This window comes from Dama dama, chromosome X, assembly GCF_033118175.1.
Source record: "Dama dama isolate Ldn47 chromosome X, ASM3311817v1, whole genome shotgun sequence".
Taxonomy (NCBI): domain Eukaryota; kingdom Metazoa; phylum Chordata; class Mammalia; order Artiodactyla; family Cervidae; genus Dama; species Dama dama.
Window position 1 is genome coordinate 107779419 of NC_083714.1, and position 14479 is coordinate 107793897.

Sequence of the window (14479 nt, forward strand, 5' to 3'; positions counted from 1 at the left end):
CATTCCAATCCCAAAGAAAGGTAATGCCAAAGAATGCTCAAACTACCACACAATTGCACTCATCTCACATGAAACAAGATAATGCTCAAAATTCTCCAAGCCAGGCTTCAGCAATATGTGAACCGTGAACTTGCAGATATTCAAGCTGGATTTATAAAAGGCAGAGGAACCAGAGATCAAATTGCCAACATCTGTTGGATCATTGAAAAAGCAAGGGAGTTCCAGAGAAACATCTACCTCTGCTTTATTGACTATGCCAAAGCCTTTGATTGTGTGGACCACAACAAACTGTGGAAAATTCTTCAAGAGATGGGAATACCAGACCACATGACCTGTCTCTTGAGAAATCTGTACGCAGTTTAAGAAGAAACAGTTAGAACTGGACATGGAACAACAGACTGGTTCCAAATAGGAAAAGGAATATGTCAAGGCTGTATATTGTCACCCTGCTTATTTAACTTATATGCAGAGTACATCATGAGAAACACTGGGCTAGATGAAGCACAAGCTGGAATCAAGATTGCTGGGAGAAATATCAATAACCTCAGACATGCAGATGACACCACATTTATGGCAGAAATTGAAGAAGAACTAAAGAGGCTCTTGATGAAAGTGAAAGAAGAGAGTGAAAAAGTTGGCTTAAAACTCAACATTCAGGAAACTAAGATCATGGCATCTGATCCTGTCACTTCATGGTGGATAAATGGGGAAACAATGGAAAGAGTGACAGACTTTATTTTGGGGGCCTCCAAAATCACTGCAGCCATGAAATTAAGATGCTTGCTCCTTGGAAGAAAAGTTATAACCAACCTAGACAGCATATTAAAAAGCAGAGACATTACTTTACCAACAAAGGTCTGTCTAGTCAAAGCTATGGTTTTTCCAGTGGTCATGTATGGATGTGAGAGTTGGACTATAAAGAAAGCTGAGTGCTGAAAAATTGATGCTTTTGAACTGTGGTATTGAAGAAGACTCTTGAGAGTCCCTTGGACAGCTAGGAGGTCTAACCAGTCCAACCTAAAGGAAATCAGTCCTGAATATTCATTGGAAGGACTGATGCTGAAGCTGAAACTCCAATACTTTGGCCACCGCATGATGTGAAGAACTGACTCATTTGAAAAGACTCTGATGCTGGGCAAGATTGAAGGCAGGAGGAGAAGGGGATGACAGAGGATGAGATGGTTGGATGGCATCACCGACTCAATGGACATGAGTTTGAGTACACTCCGGAAGTTGGTGATGGACAGTGAGGCCTGGCTTGCTGCAGTCCATGGGGTCATAAAAAGTCGGACACGATGGAGCGACTGAACTAATTCATCTGAGTATAGTTCCCTGTGCTTATATAGCAGGTCCCTGTTTTATATATAGTAATGTGTATATGTTAATCCCAGACTCCTAATTTATCCTTCTCCCTCTTTTCCCCTTTGGTTTCTATAAGTTTGCTTTCTATGTCTGTGAGTCTGTTTCAGATTTATAGATAAGTTCATTTTTATAATTTTTTAAGATTCTACATTTAAGCGATATCATCAGTTATTTGTCTCTCTCTGTCTGGTTTGAAGACCCTGTACTTTTTTTTTTCCCATTTCTGTATATCCCTGATTCACAATATTGGGGCTTAAGAATATTTTATGACTGCTCTATCCACTAAAATCTTAATACACTTATGACAAGGATTAAAAAAAATACAAAAAACTTTTTAAAGACCCAGTAGTTACCACTCCCTCCCCCCATTCCAGGATTCTAGCCTAATTGGCAAGCAAGCACTCTTCCCATGAGGTCCATCAACCATTGATGACATAGGACTCATTGCCAGAGCCCACACAGTAGATTCAAGCACTGGGGGGAGCCCTGGACTCTGAACAAAAGTTTTTGTGGAGAAGCAGCTTTCACTGCATATGTAAAGAGGCCTGGATTTGCTTTGTTTTCTTTCTGTTATGAGAAATGGCTGGAGGGCTGCCTGATGTGCCAAGTAAGGTAGAATCAATGAGACCCACATTTCCCAGAAGCGGACACCAATATTATCTTTGTGGTTGATCTGTAGCACCTACCACCTTGTGACCCTTCTTGAAGCTTTAAATCCTGTAAATACAAATGGATTTTTCAATCCACTTTGAATTTAAAATTGCCCAGATCTGGGAGAAATTGGTTGTTACCATGGTAGCCCACCTACATAACAAAAAGTTTTCTAATGTATTATTTTCTTTGCATGTGCTTCAATTAATAGCCTGTGGGCAGCTTCTACAGACCTTTAACTTAATATGCTGAGATCCACAATCTAAGGGCTGGGCATGTATCTCCCTCATTTATGAAAGGCTAAAGCCAACAATTGGACTGGCTATGCAGGGAACCTGGAAGGCCCCTGGACCTCTATGCCTTTCTGATGTGTGTGCTGTTAGGTGGCAACCAGAGCTGGCAAAACTTGCAAAGGAGTACAAACCTGCCATGTGTCCAAGAATACTCCTGCAGACTCAAAAAGATAGGCCCAGTATTGGAAGCAGCAGTACTTTTCTTCCTGTTAAAAAGCCTACTGATGAAGCCAGATGCTTTGCCCCAGATCAGTGATTATATTGTTTTATCCTACTCTGTGCAGAGCCAAACAGATTAAGAAATGGGATTAGGCACTTCTCCTGTGCTTTCCCCCAGGATCTTCTCTGTTCTGATTGCCAATTGACCTGTTTCCCAAACTGGACTGCTAATTTCAAAGAGGCCAGGGCTAGTCTTGTCTTGTTCATCCCATAGCAAGGACTCAATCAATATTTGCTGAGAAGATGAAATGACAGAATGAATGAAGCTTTAAAAAATTCTCCTTCCATGAAAAAGTTGATAATAGATCACCATCTCTATGGAATTCAGTGATCTGATTAGAGCCAAAATAGAGAGAAAGGGAAGCTGTTGAAAGATATTTGAGGTTTCAGAGTGAAAGAGGACATCCTCCCATTTGTGACAACCTGGATGAACCTTGAGCTCACTAAGCTAAGCAAAAGTCAGACAGAAAAAGACAAGTACTGTATGACATCACTTGAATGTGAAATCTAAAAAAGTGAAACCTATAGGGGGAGGAGCCAAGATGGCGGAGGAATAGGACGGCAAGACCACTTTCTCCCCTACAAATTCATCAAAAGAACAATTCAATGCAGAGTAAACTTCACAAAACAACTTCTGATCGCTAGCTGAGGACATCAGGCGCCCAGAAAAGCAACCCATTGTCTTCGAAAGGAGGAAATGTTTTAGTTTGAACCTTAAAACCAGATTTATATATTGTAAAAAGATTTTCACAGAAACTGTGTTTTAGGAGGCCTCAATCATTTGCGTGGGATGTACAAAAACTTAAGAATAAATATCATTTTTATGTCATTTCAACACTCCCAAGGGAAAATTTCAATTCCCAGTTCACCAAAAGATTAAATACTAATTGACTGAATGACCACTATCCTGCAGATAATTTGAAATAGTAAAGGTTAAATTTTGACTGGTGCTTAGACATTCCCTCATTACATTAACTCAAGCAGACAGCAGTATATTAACCTGAATCATACCTGTAAGGAACTTACCTTCTAAATTTGACTTTGTTCTTCATCTCCAGGGCCTTAATAAGAGTGTGTTAAAACACATGACTATTTTACAATGATAGCTCTAAATAATTTATTTTTTATTTCAAGAAAGAGAAATACACGTTAGAGAAACAAAACCCAAGATTTTATTTTATTTTTAAAGCCATATTTTTGTGCTAGTAGCACTTAGATTGTTCCATATGTGAGATCCATATCAGCATTTCATTATCTGGGTTTGTTCTAAAAGAAGATTTATTTTTGTTCTGTGAATAATTTTTGATGGTTCTTGTACATGTATAGATATAGATACGTTTGAGGTCTTTTATTGATATTCCTATGAAGAATATAAATTAACTTTAAACAAACAAAAAAAAGTGAAACCTATAAAAAACAGTAGAATGGCTGTTACCAGAGAATGGGGGCAGGGGCATCAGAGTGATGGTGTTTAAGGGTATAAACTAAAAAAAACAAAAACAAAAAGAAAAACAACCTGAAAAAAAGGATATAAACTTGTAGAGAGTAGTAAATGAACCATAGAAATCTAATACACAGTATAATAAGTGTAAACAGAAATATTGTACTGTAATTATATAATGTGATAAATATCAATATATGAGCAAATATATTACAATATATACATGTACACCTTTGATTCGTACAATGTTACATGTCAAAGTTATTCACTAAAAATTTGAGAAATGATTCACATAACATTTAAACAAAAGAAACTGAGACTCCAGGGGCATGCCATTTTACTCAGATAGAAGAGTTGTGGTGAGCGCTTGGGAGAGGAGCATTGTGGCTGATCAGAGGCAAATCAGAAAAGGACTGGAGGGTGATTTTGTACTTTGAGGGAGCAGAGAAACAGTGGGAAGGAGGGTGGGGACTGAAGTGAAATCCTAGAGAATCAGAGAGCAGTCTTCCTCGGGGAGCTAAGAGAGCTGGTTTACAAGTGGGGCAGGGAGCATAACAGAGGAAATGATCGGGGACAAGGAGAACAGTAGATGCCTTGAGCAGCATAAGGCGGGTTCCACGAGCAGCCAGGTGTTACTTATGCCTAAGGTAACCCTGAGACAATTTCACAGTCAAGAGATTTTGCATCAAAGAGCTGACTCTTCAGTGGTGAGGGTCCTAGTGGGACTGCCTCCATTGCAAGCGTGCAGACCCAAGATAGGCAGACTGGGCTGGTAGGGGCCAAATCCAATCTGCCACCTGTTTCCATGAATAAAGTTTTTTTTTTTTCTCCTTACATTTAAAAAAAATTGGAATATAGTTGATTTACACTGTTGTGTTAGTTTCTGGTGTATAGCAAAGTGATAAAATGATTCAGTTATATATATTATATGTATATATATACACACAAATATATATTCTTTTACATATTCTTTTCAATTATGGTTTATTACAGGATACTTAATTAATTCCAACAACACAATAGATGAATCTACACATGGACATCACCAGACGGTCAATACTGAAGTGAGATTGAATATATTTGCAACTGAAGATGGTGCTCTATACAGTCAGCAAAAACAAGGCCAGGAGCTGACTGTGGCTAAGATCATGAACTCTTTACTGCCAAATTCAGACTTAAATTGAAGAAAGTAGGGAAAACCAATAGACCATTCAGGTATGACCTAAATAAAATCCCTTATGATTATACAGTGAAAGTGACAAATAAATTCAAGGTATTAGATCTGATAGACAGAGGTTCTTAACATTATACAGGAGGCAGTGATCAAAACCATCCCCAAGATAAAGAAATGCAAAAAGGCAAAATGGTTATCTGAGGAGGCCTTACAAATATCTGAGAAAAGAAGAGGAGCAAAAGGTAAAGGAGAAAAGGAAAGATATATCCATCTGAATTCAGAGCTCCAAAGAATAGCAAGGAGAGATAAGAAAGCCTTCCTAAGTGATGATTGCAAAGAAATAGAGGAAAACAACAAAATGGGAAACACTGTAGAGATCTCTTCAAGAAAATGAGAGATATCAAGGGAACATTTCATGCAAAGATGGGCACAATAAAGGACAGAAATGGTATGGACCTAACAGAAGCAGAAGATATTAAGAAGAGGTGGCAAGAATACACAGAACTATACAAAAGAGATCTTAATGACCCAGAAAACCATGATGGTGTGATCACTCACCTAGAGCCAGACATCCTGGAGTGTGAAGTCAAGTGGGCCTTAGGAAGCATCGCTACGAACAAAGCTAGGGTATGTGATGGAACTCCAGCTGAGCTATTTCAAATCTTACAGGATGATGCTGTTAAAGTGCTACAGTCAATATGCCAGCAAATTTGAAAAACTCAGCAGTGGCCACAGGACTGGAAAAGGTCAGTTTTCATTCCAATCCCAAAGAAAGGTAATGCCAAAGAATGTTGAAGCTAATGCCCAATTGCACTCGTCTCATTCACTTAGTGCTCAAAATTCTCCAAACCAGACTTTAACAGTACATGAACCGTGAACTTCCAGATGTTCAAGCTGGATTTAGGAAAGGTAGAGGAACCAGAGATCAAATTGTCAACATCTGTTGGATCATAGAAAAAGCAAGAGCATTCCAGAAAAATATCTACTTCTGCTTCATTGACTACACTAAAGCCTTTGACTGTGTAGATCAGAACAAACTGAAAAATTCTTCAAGAGATGGGAATACCAGACCACCTGACCTGCCTCCTGAGAATTCTGTATTCAGGTTAAGAAGCAACAGTTAGAACTGGACATGGAACAACGGACTGGTTCCAAACTAGGAAAGGATTATGTCAAGACTGTATATTGTCACCTTGCTTATTTCATTTATATGCAGAGTACATCATGTGAAATGCCAGACTGGATGAAGCACAATCTAGAATCAAGATTGCGGGGAGAAATATCAATAACCTCACATATGCAGATGACACCACCCTTACGGCAGAAAATGAAGAGGAATCAAGGAGCTTCTTGATGAAAGTGAAAAAGGAGTGAAAAAACTGACTTAAAACTCAACATTCAAAAAACGAAGATCATGGCATCTGGCCCCTTCACTTCATGGTGAATAAATGGAGAAACGAGGGAAACAGTGACAGACTTTATTTTCTTGGGCTCCAAAATCACTGTGGATGGTGACTGCAACCATGAAATTAAAAGACACTTGCTCCTTGGAAGAAAAGCTATGACAAACCTAGACAACATATTAAAAAGCAGAGACATTACTTTGCCAACAAAGCTCCATATAGTCAAAGTTATGGTTTTTCCAGTAGTCATGTATGGATGTGAGAGTTGGACCATAAAGAAAGCTGACTGCCAAAGAGTTGATGCTTTGAACTGTGATGTTGGCGAAGACTCTTGCAAGTCCCTTGGACTGCAAGGAGATCAAACCAGTCAATCCTAAAGGAAATCAGTCCTGTATACTCATTGGAAGGACTGATACTGAAGCTGAAGCTCCAATACTTTTGCCACTTAATGCAAAGAGCTGACTCATTGGAAAAGCCCCTGATACTGAGAAAGATTGAAGGCAGAAGAATTATTGGATGTCATCACTGACTCGATGGTCATGAGTTTGATCAGGCTCTAGGAATTGGTGATAGACAGGGAAGCCTGGCATGCTCCACCATGGGGTCACAAAGAGTCAGACACAATTGAGAAACTGAACTGAACTGAACTGCATATTTAATATAGTTACCTGTGCTATACAGTAGGACCTTGTTGTTTATTTATTTTACATACAGTCTTGTGTATCTGCTAATCCCAAACTCCTAATTTATCTTTCCCCACCCCTTTTCCCCTTTGGTAACCATAAGTTTGTTTACTATGTTTGTGAGTCTGTTCTGTTTTTTAAATAAGTTCATTTGTATTATATTTTATATTCCACACATAAATGATAGCACATAGTAATTGTCTTTCTCTTTCTGATTTACTTCACTTAGTATGATAAATTCGAGGTCCACCTGTGTTGCTGCAAATAGCATTATTTCATTATTTTATGAGTGAGTACTATTCCATTGTGTCTGTGTATATGTGTGTGTGTGTGTGTGTGTGTGTGTGTGTGTGTGTATGTATATGTAAGCATACCTGTATACATGTATATACCACATCTTCTTTTCTGTTCCTCTGTCAATGGACATGTAGATTGCTTCCATGTCTTGGCTATTGTGAGTAGTGCTGCCATGAACATTGTGATGCATGTATCTTTTTGAATTAGAGTTTTTGTCTTTTCTGGATACAGTGTGTGCCCAGGAGTGAGGTTGCTAGATCATATGGCAACTCTATTTTTAGCTTTTTAAGAAACCTCCATACTGTTTTCCATCATGTCTGCACCAATTATAAATAAAGTTTTATTGGCTCACACCCACTCCCATGTCCTCACATATTATGGCTGCTTTCCTGCTACAATTTCACAGTAGCTGTGACAGAGACTGTATGGCCCACAGTGCCTACACTCTTTAATATTTGACCCTTTATAGAAAAAGTTTAGGGCTTCCCTGGTGACTCAGATGGTAAAGAATCTGCCGGCAATGCAGGAGACCTGGGTTTGATTCCTGGGTTGGGAAGATCCCCTAGAGGAGGGCACCACTCCAGTATGCTTGCCTGGAGAATCCCATGGACAGAGAAGCCCGGTGGGCTACAGTCTATGGGATCACAAAGAGCTGAAGTTTGCAGACCTTGGTGTAGACAGTCATTTTGGAGGGCCTCTCTGTGTCGCCCATGGTGATGCTTGGAGAATGGGCTGAGCATGGTGTGTAGAGTGGAACTGGCCTGCTGGTCCCTGGTTCAGGTCTTAGTTCATTGCAGACAAGTCACTTAACTTCCAGAAGCATGCGGTACCAATCATGGTGTGGCTCGTAATTACTACCCTTTCTACTTCTTATGAGTAGCAAATGGGTAAAGCTGTGGGAAAATGACCCACAAAGTTCTCCAGTGAGTTGGCCCCCAGAGCAGCCAGCTCAGGCATTAAGGAGTTGTTTGTCACATGGCGCAGGCATGGAATTTTTGTGTCATACACCCTCTCCTAAGAAATCTGTGGCAAAGCCTCTGTTTCATGAATCTTTCACATTTTCTTATTGCAATAAATACATAGGACATAAAATTTCTCATCTTAAAACATTTTAAAGTGTACATTTCAGTGGTATTAATGTTGTGCAACCATCACCACCATCAATTTCCAGAACTTTTCTCATCTTGTAAAACGGAAAGTCTGTATTTTTTAAAATAACTGCCCAGTTCCCCTGCCCCCAGGCCCTTGAAACCACTAGTCTACTTACAAAAAAAAAACCAACTTTATTTATTTTTGCCTGTGCTGGGTCTTTGTTGCTGCATGGGCTTTCCTCTAGTTGCAGTGAGCAGGGGCTATTCTGTAGTTGTGATACTTGGGCTTCTCACTGCAGTGGTTTCTCTTATTGTGGAGTACGGGCTTCAGTAGTTGAGGCTCCTGGGCTCTAGAACACAGGCCCAGCAGTTGTGGCACATGGCCTTAGTTGCTCCACTGCATGTGGAATCCTCTGGGACCAGGGATCGAACTCATGCCTCCTGCACTGGCAGGCAGATTCTTTACCACCGAGCCACCAGTGAAGCCCCACTATTCTCCTTTTTGTCTCTATGATTTTGATTACTCAAAGCACTTAAAATGTGAGACACTTCAAGTATCTCATGTAAGTAGAATCAACGGTATTTGTCTTTTTGTGACTGACATTTCACTTAGCATACTGTCTTCGACGTTCATCTCTGTTACAGCATATGTTAGAATTTCACTCCTTTTTAAAGCTGAATAATACTCTATTGTATAGATATACCACATTTTGCTTACCCACTTATTTATCAGTGGACACTGGGTTGCTTCCATGTGTTAGCTATTTTGAATAATGCTGCTATGAACATGGGTTTACCATTATCTCTTTGAGAGCCTGCTTTCAATTCTTTGGTATATATTGATTTTCTTGATTGAATTTCAGCATTGAAAATTAGGAGTTTTTCATAAAATTTGGAAAGCTTTCAGCCATTATTCCTCTAAATATTATATCTGCCCTTTTGTCCCTCTCCTTTCTTCCCAGCCCATTATTCGTATGTTTGTGTGCTTAACGGAGTCTCTGCTGTCTCTGAGATTGTACATTTTCTTCATTATTTCTTCTTTTTCTTCTTCAGATTACATAATCTCTTTTGATGTATCTTTAATCTCTCTGATTCTCTCTTCTTCCGGCTCACATCAACTGTTGAGCTCCTTTAGTAACTTGTTCGTTTCAGTTATTGTACTTTTCAATGGTATACTTTCTCTTTGGTTCTTTTAAAAAATGTGTATCTTTTTATTGCTATTCTTTATTTCAGGAACCCTGTCACCATATCTTTATTTTTTAAACATGTTTTCCTTTGGTCTTTGGACATATTTATAATAGCTACTTTGAAGTATTTTTCTACTAAGTCTAACATCTTTTCCCCCTCAGTGGCAAATTCTATTGCCTGGTTTGCCTTGTGCATGGGTTACAGTTTCCAGCTTTTTTGTGGGACTATTCTACCATTCTGGTGAAAATTGGACATTTTATAGAGTATGTTATATTAACTCTGGATTGTGATTATGCTGGTCCACTTCCCTCCTGCCCTCCCTCTTCTTGTTCTTGTTGCTCATTTTATGTTGTTTGTTTGCTTATTTGTTTAGTGACTTGCCTGGACAACTTCTGTAAAATCTATTTCTCTTGCAGTGTGCAGCTTGTGATGTAACTGCTCATTTTTTTCCTTATTCTTATTTTAAGCCTGGCATCCTGGAGGTCATCCATGGTCAGCAGAGCTTCTTGGTCAGTGATTGACCAGAGATTGAGCTTATGCCCCCTGAGCCAATAAACCTTCCACCATTTGCTGTTCAATGTGTGTATGGCTTGAGGACTGTTTTCAAAGTTTGGAGACTTTAGAATTATGTTCCACATTCAGTCCCTAGTGGCTCAGATGGTTAAGAATCTGCCTGCAGTGCAGGAGACCTGGATTTGATCCCTGGGTTTGGAAGATCCCCTGGAGAAGGAAATGGCAACCCTCTCCTGTATTCTTGCCTGGAGAATCCCATGGACAGTGGAGCCTCACCGGTTATAGTCAATGGGGTGGCAAAGGGTCAGACACGACTGAGCTACTAACACCGTTACTTTTCACATTCATTCAGGGACTGGAAGTTCACAAGTACCCTTTCTGGATGCTCCTAAGAGGGCCAGTCCTGCGTATGCATGCGGTTTTCAGGAGCACCAGGCATGAATATGATTTTAGCAGGTCACTCTTTGCCTATCTTTTTCCTGGATCACCCTACTGAATTTCTGTCTGGTCTGTCATTTTGTTTGTCTGTACTAGTATCATGTAGCTGTTGGTCTTCTCTAATTTTTAGACAGTATAATCTCTAATGTTTTTAATAATACTCCTGGGCATAAAGTTCCTCTGTGTTCTCTGAGTTCCTCTGTGTCAAAATTAAGTCATCCCTCTTAGGCACAGCCTCAGATCTACCGGTCTTCACAGTTTTCCATGCCCTCAGCTCTCCCCCTTACCCCAAGGAGAGTTGGAGCCATAGGGACATATATAAGCTACTGTTTTTCCTGAGTTGCTTTTCCCTCCCAGAGTCAACCCTTTGTGCTACAGATCTGGAGCCATAGTGGGGATGTGGAGAGGAGAGCCACTGGCCACAAACCACCCCACCTAAAATGGAACCTCCATACTGTGGAACCAGAGCTAAAGGAGGATGGGAGCTGGTGGTCTTCATGGGCTGCATGAAAGTGAAGTGAAAGTGAAGTCACTCAGTTGTGTCCAACTCTTTGCAACCCCATGGTATGTAGCCTGCCAGGCTCCTCCATCTGTGGGATTTTCCAGGCAAGAATACTGGAGTGGGTTTTCATTTCCTTCTCCAGGGGATCTTCCTGACCCAGGGATCGAACCCAGGTGTCCTGCATTGCAGGCAGACTCTATGGTCTGAGCCACCAGGGAATGCCCATACAGCATGCTGCTAAGTCACTTCAGTCGTGTCCGACTCTTTGCGACCCCATCCCTGGGATTCTCTAGGCAAAAACACTGGAATGGGTTGCCATTTCCTTCTCCCATGCATAAAAGTGAAAAGTGAAAGTGAAGTCACTCAGTCATGTCTGACTCTTCGCAACCCCATGGACTGCAGCCTACCAGGCTCCTCCGTCCATGGGATTTTCCAGGCAAGAGTACTGGAGTGGGGTGCCATTGCCTTCTCCACCCATACAGCATAGATTTTCCCTAATACAGAACAGGTTGGGGTGGGAGCAGCCCCTGGCTCAAATGTTCCCATTGTTCTCACTGAGATTCAGTAGATTTTACTGTGCCTCTCAATTTACTGTTGTTTTTAACAGTTACCCCAGTTTTATCACTGTCTTTCTGGGGAGAGCATTGCTGGACTCTTTATACAGCCACTGTGCAAGTCCCACCTCCAATCCCATGATGTTTTGACAGCAACAGCTGAATACTTCCTGTCTGCGAAACCGTCAGATTCATGGAAATTTGGGGTGAGGGGTAAATCATCAAAGTTCATTTGAAGACTCACAGGTTAGTTCCTTCTGATTGTATTCCCTAGTGAGGCACACTGTACCCTTTACTGAGGTGGATGGTTTTGGTCAGACCCCATGGGTCCCCTACTGATCCTTTGCCCTTTGTTTACAAGTGTTTGGCAGAGTGGATTAAATTTGTGCATCTCTAGCTCAGGGAAGATTGACAACCTGATAACAAAAGACTGTTCATACCCTTTCATGGGGCCCTGTTAGGCTCTCCTGACCTTTGCATACTCTTCTTATCAGGTTCAGTGAGCACATACCCAGGTCATCTGTGGCCCCAATCCCTGCATCTTCCTCTCCTCCTACTTGCCTAGATTACTCTGGATACCTTTGGTTCAGCAGACATCACACAATAGATATTGCTATTCATTGTTTTTGCCTCTGCCTCTCTCTTGCCAGACTTGCAGCCCCTCTGGGTCAGAGAATCTCATCTTATCCAGGACCAGTCACTAGACAGCCTCACACCAGTCACTGTGGTGTATCCTGGGTCAGAGTCCTCAAATTACACTGAGTTTTTATAATTGACTTTCAATTATACCTGATATGTTATTGAAGTGGTAGCATTTATAATAGTAATAACTAAATAATACTATGACAATAATACCTAAAATTAAATGCTAACTATGGCCCAGAAACTGTTCTAAACACTTTGCATTTATTAACTCACTGAAGCTTCAAAACCATCCTATGAGGGATCTCCATTTTGCAGATGAGAAAACTGAGGCACAGACCATTTACGTAATCTCTTAGTAAACTATATCTGCTAAGAGAATAACACTTTGAATTTATTTATATATTTTACTGAAGTATAGTTTATTCACAATGTTGTGTTAGTTTCTGGTATACAGCAAAGTGATTCCATTATATATATATATATATAATTCCATTATATATATATATATATATCTATATATATACATATATATATATATATATATATATATATATACACACACACTATTTTTTGGGCTTCCCTGGTGGCTCAGTGGTAAAGAATCTGCTGGCAATGCAGGAGACCCTAGTTCAATCCCTGCATCAGGAGGATCCCCTGGAGGAGGGCATGGCTATTTACTCCAATTTTCTTGCCTAGAGAATCCCATGGACAGAGGAGTCTGGTGGGCTACAGTCCGTAGGGTTGCAAAGAGTCAGACACAACTGAAGCAACTAAGCGCTCACACATATTCTTTTCTATTAGAATAATAATTTGAAAAAAATGTCAGCTGCAGAAAAGGCAGCCAAACCATGTCAAGTCTTGGATATAACGAAGTCCAGGGATGCAGGGAGACAATGGTGTTTGTTGATCTTTCTCTGATGTTGGGGCAACAATGATTTTCTGTTTCTAAGGCCTCAAAGCAGCAGCATCTCTCACGTGTGTCAGTCTATGGCTCGGTTACTTCATCCAGAGGCTTTGGGGTGTTAATGGACCCGGGATTTGAGGCTTTCCCCTGCTGCCTTCTCTCAGCATTGCCAGGGCAACTTCCAGAGGGTGGGCTGCTCAGGTCAAGAACGAGCTCCCTGCAGGGGGCACATGTGCTCTCAGGCCTGAAATCTTTTGTCATTTCAGCTCCCTTCTTGGCAGTGCAGCAGCAATGTATTTTTGAGACTGCAATTTCTTTCTTTTCTCTCTCTCTCTCTTTTAAGTGAAAGCTAGAAATCTGTGACTATCCTGGAGCCATTTCTAATTTCTAGCTTTTCAACAACGACAAAAAATGTGAGTAAGAAGAGTCCACTTCCTCACTCACACAGGCCTGAATTAGATGCTTGGAAGGATGCAGGGGCAGAGCCTCACGCTAGTCATTGTGGTCAGAGTCCTCACATTACACCAAATTTTTATAATTGACTTTCAACATGACTGTCCATTACCTTTGCCATGGTAACCCCACAGCTTTGCCTACACTCAAGCGATAAAGTGGCAGAACCTGCAGGAAAAGCATTGCTCTTTGCTTCTGGTTGTGAACAATTTATTGACTAATTTCCAGGCTCAGAGGGCACACAGCATCAGACCCTTCAGGCTACCTTTCTTCCTAGAGGCCAGAGACCAAAATGCATGTGACAACTTGAGAATTTTCCTAGCGGCAGTTGGTGCTGCTCACTCCACCCATAGAAAGAAAAACTGGCAGGGACTTTTATCCTTTGGGGTCACGATTACTTTTTGAAAAGGGGCAGTCACAACTGTGGAATGGCTGAGTCAGGGAATTTTCTGTATTTAAGATAAAAATGCTATGGGTTCGTGTCATTGGTGACCTGGAACCTTCCCTTCTACCCTAAAATCTCCCAAAGCCCTCTTCTTGGGGTGGGGGTAGCTGCTTGATATTTCTAACTTTCTCCTCTTAAAAGCTCTTTCTCATATATAACTGAAGTTGGACTGTTCCATTCTATGAGGCTGAACCATATGCAGTGGCTGATATTTAATCACCTT

The 14479-nt window shown here is 40.7% G+C and overlaps 1 protein-coding gene across 1 annotated transcript in view; it reads right to left on the reverse strand.

Moving 5' to 3' along the window:
* Positions 1-13619, reverse strand: part of LOC133052800 (enoyl-CoA delta isomerase 2-like) — a 47112-nt gene extending 33493 nt beyond the window's left edge. The window contains 1 exon segment of the mRNA XM_061137642.1: positions 13455-13619. Coding sequence (XP_060993625.1) covers positions 13455-13619 — 165 coding nt within the window.
* Positions 13620-14479: the final 860 nt, after the last annotated feature.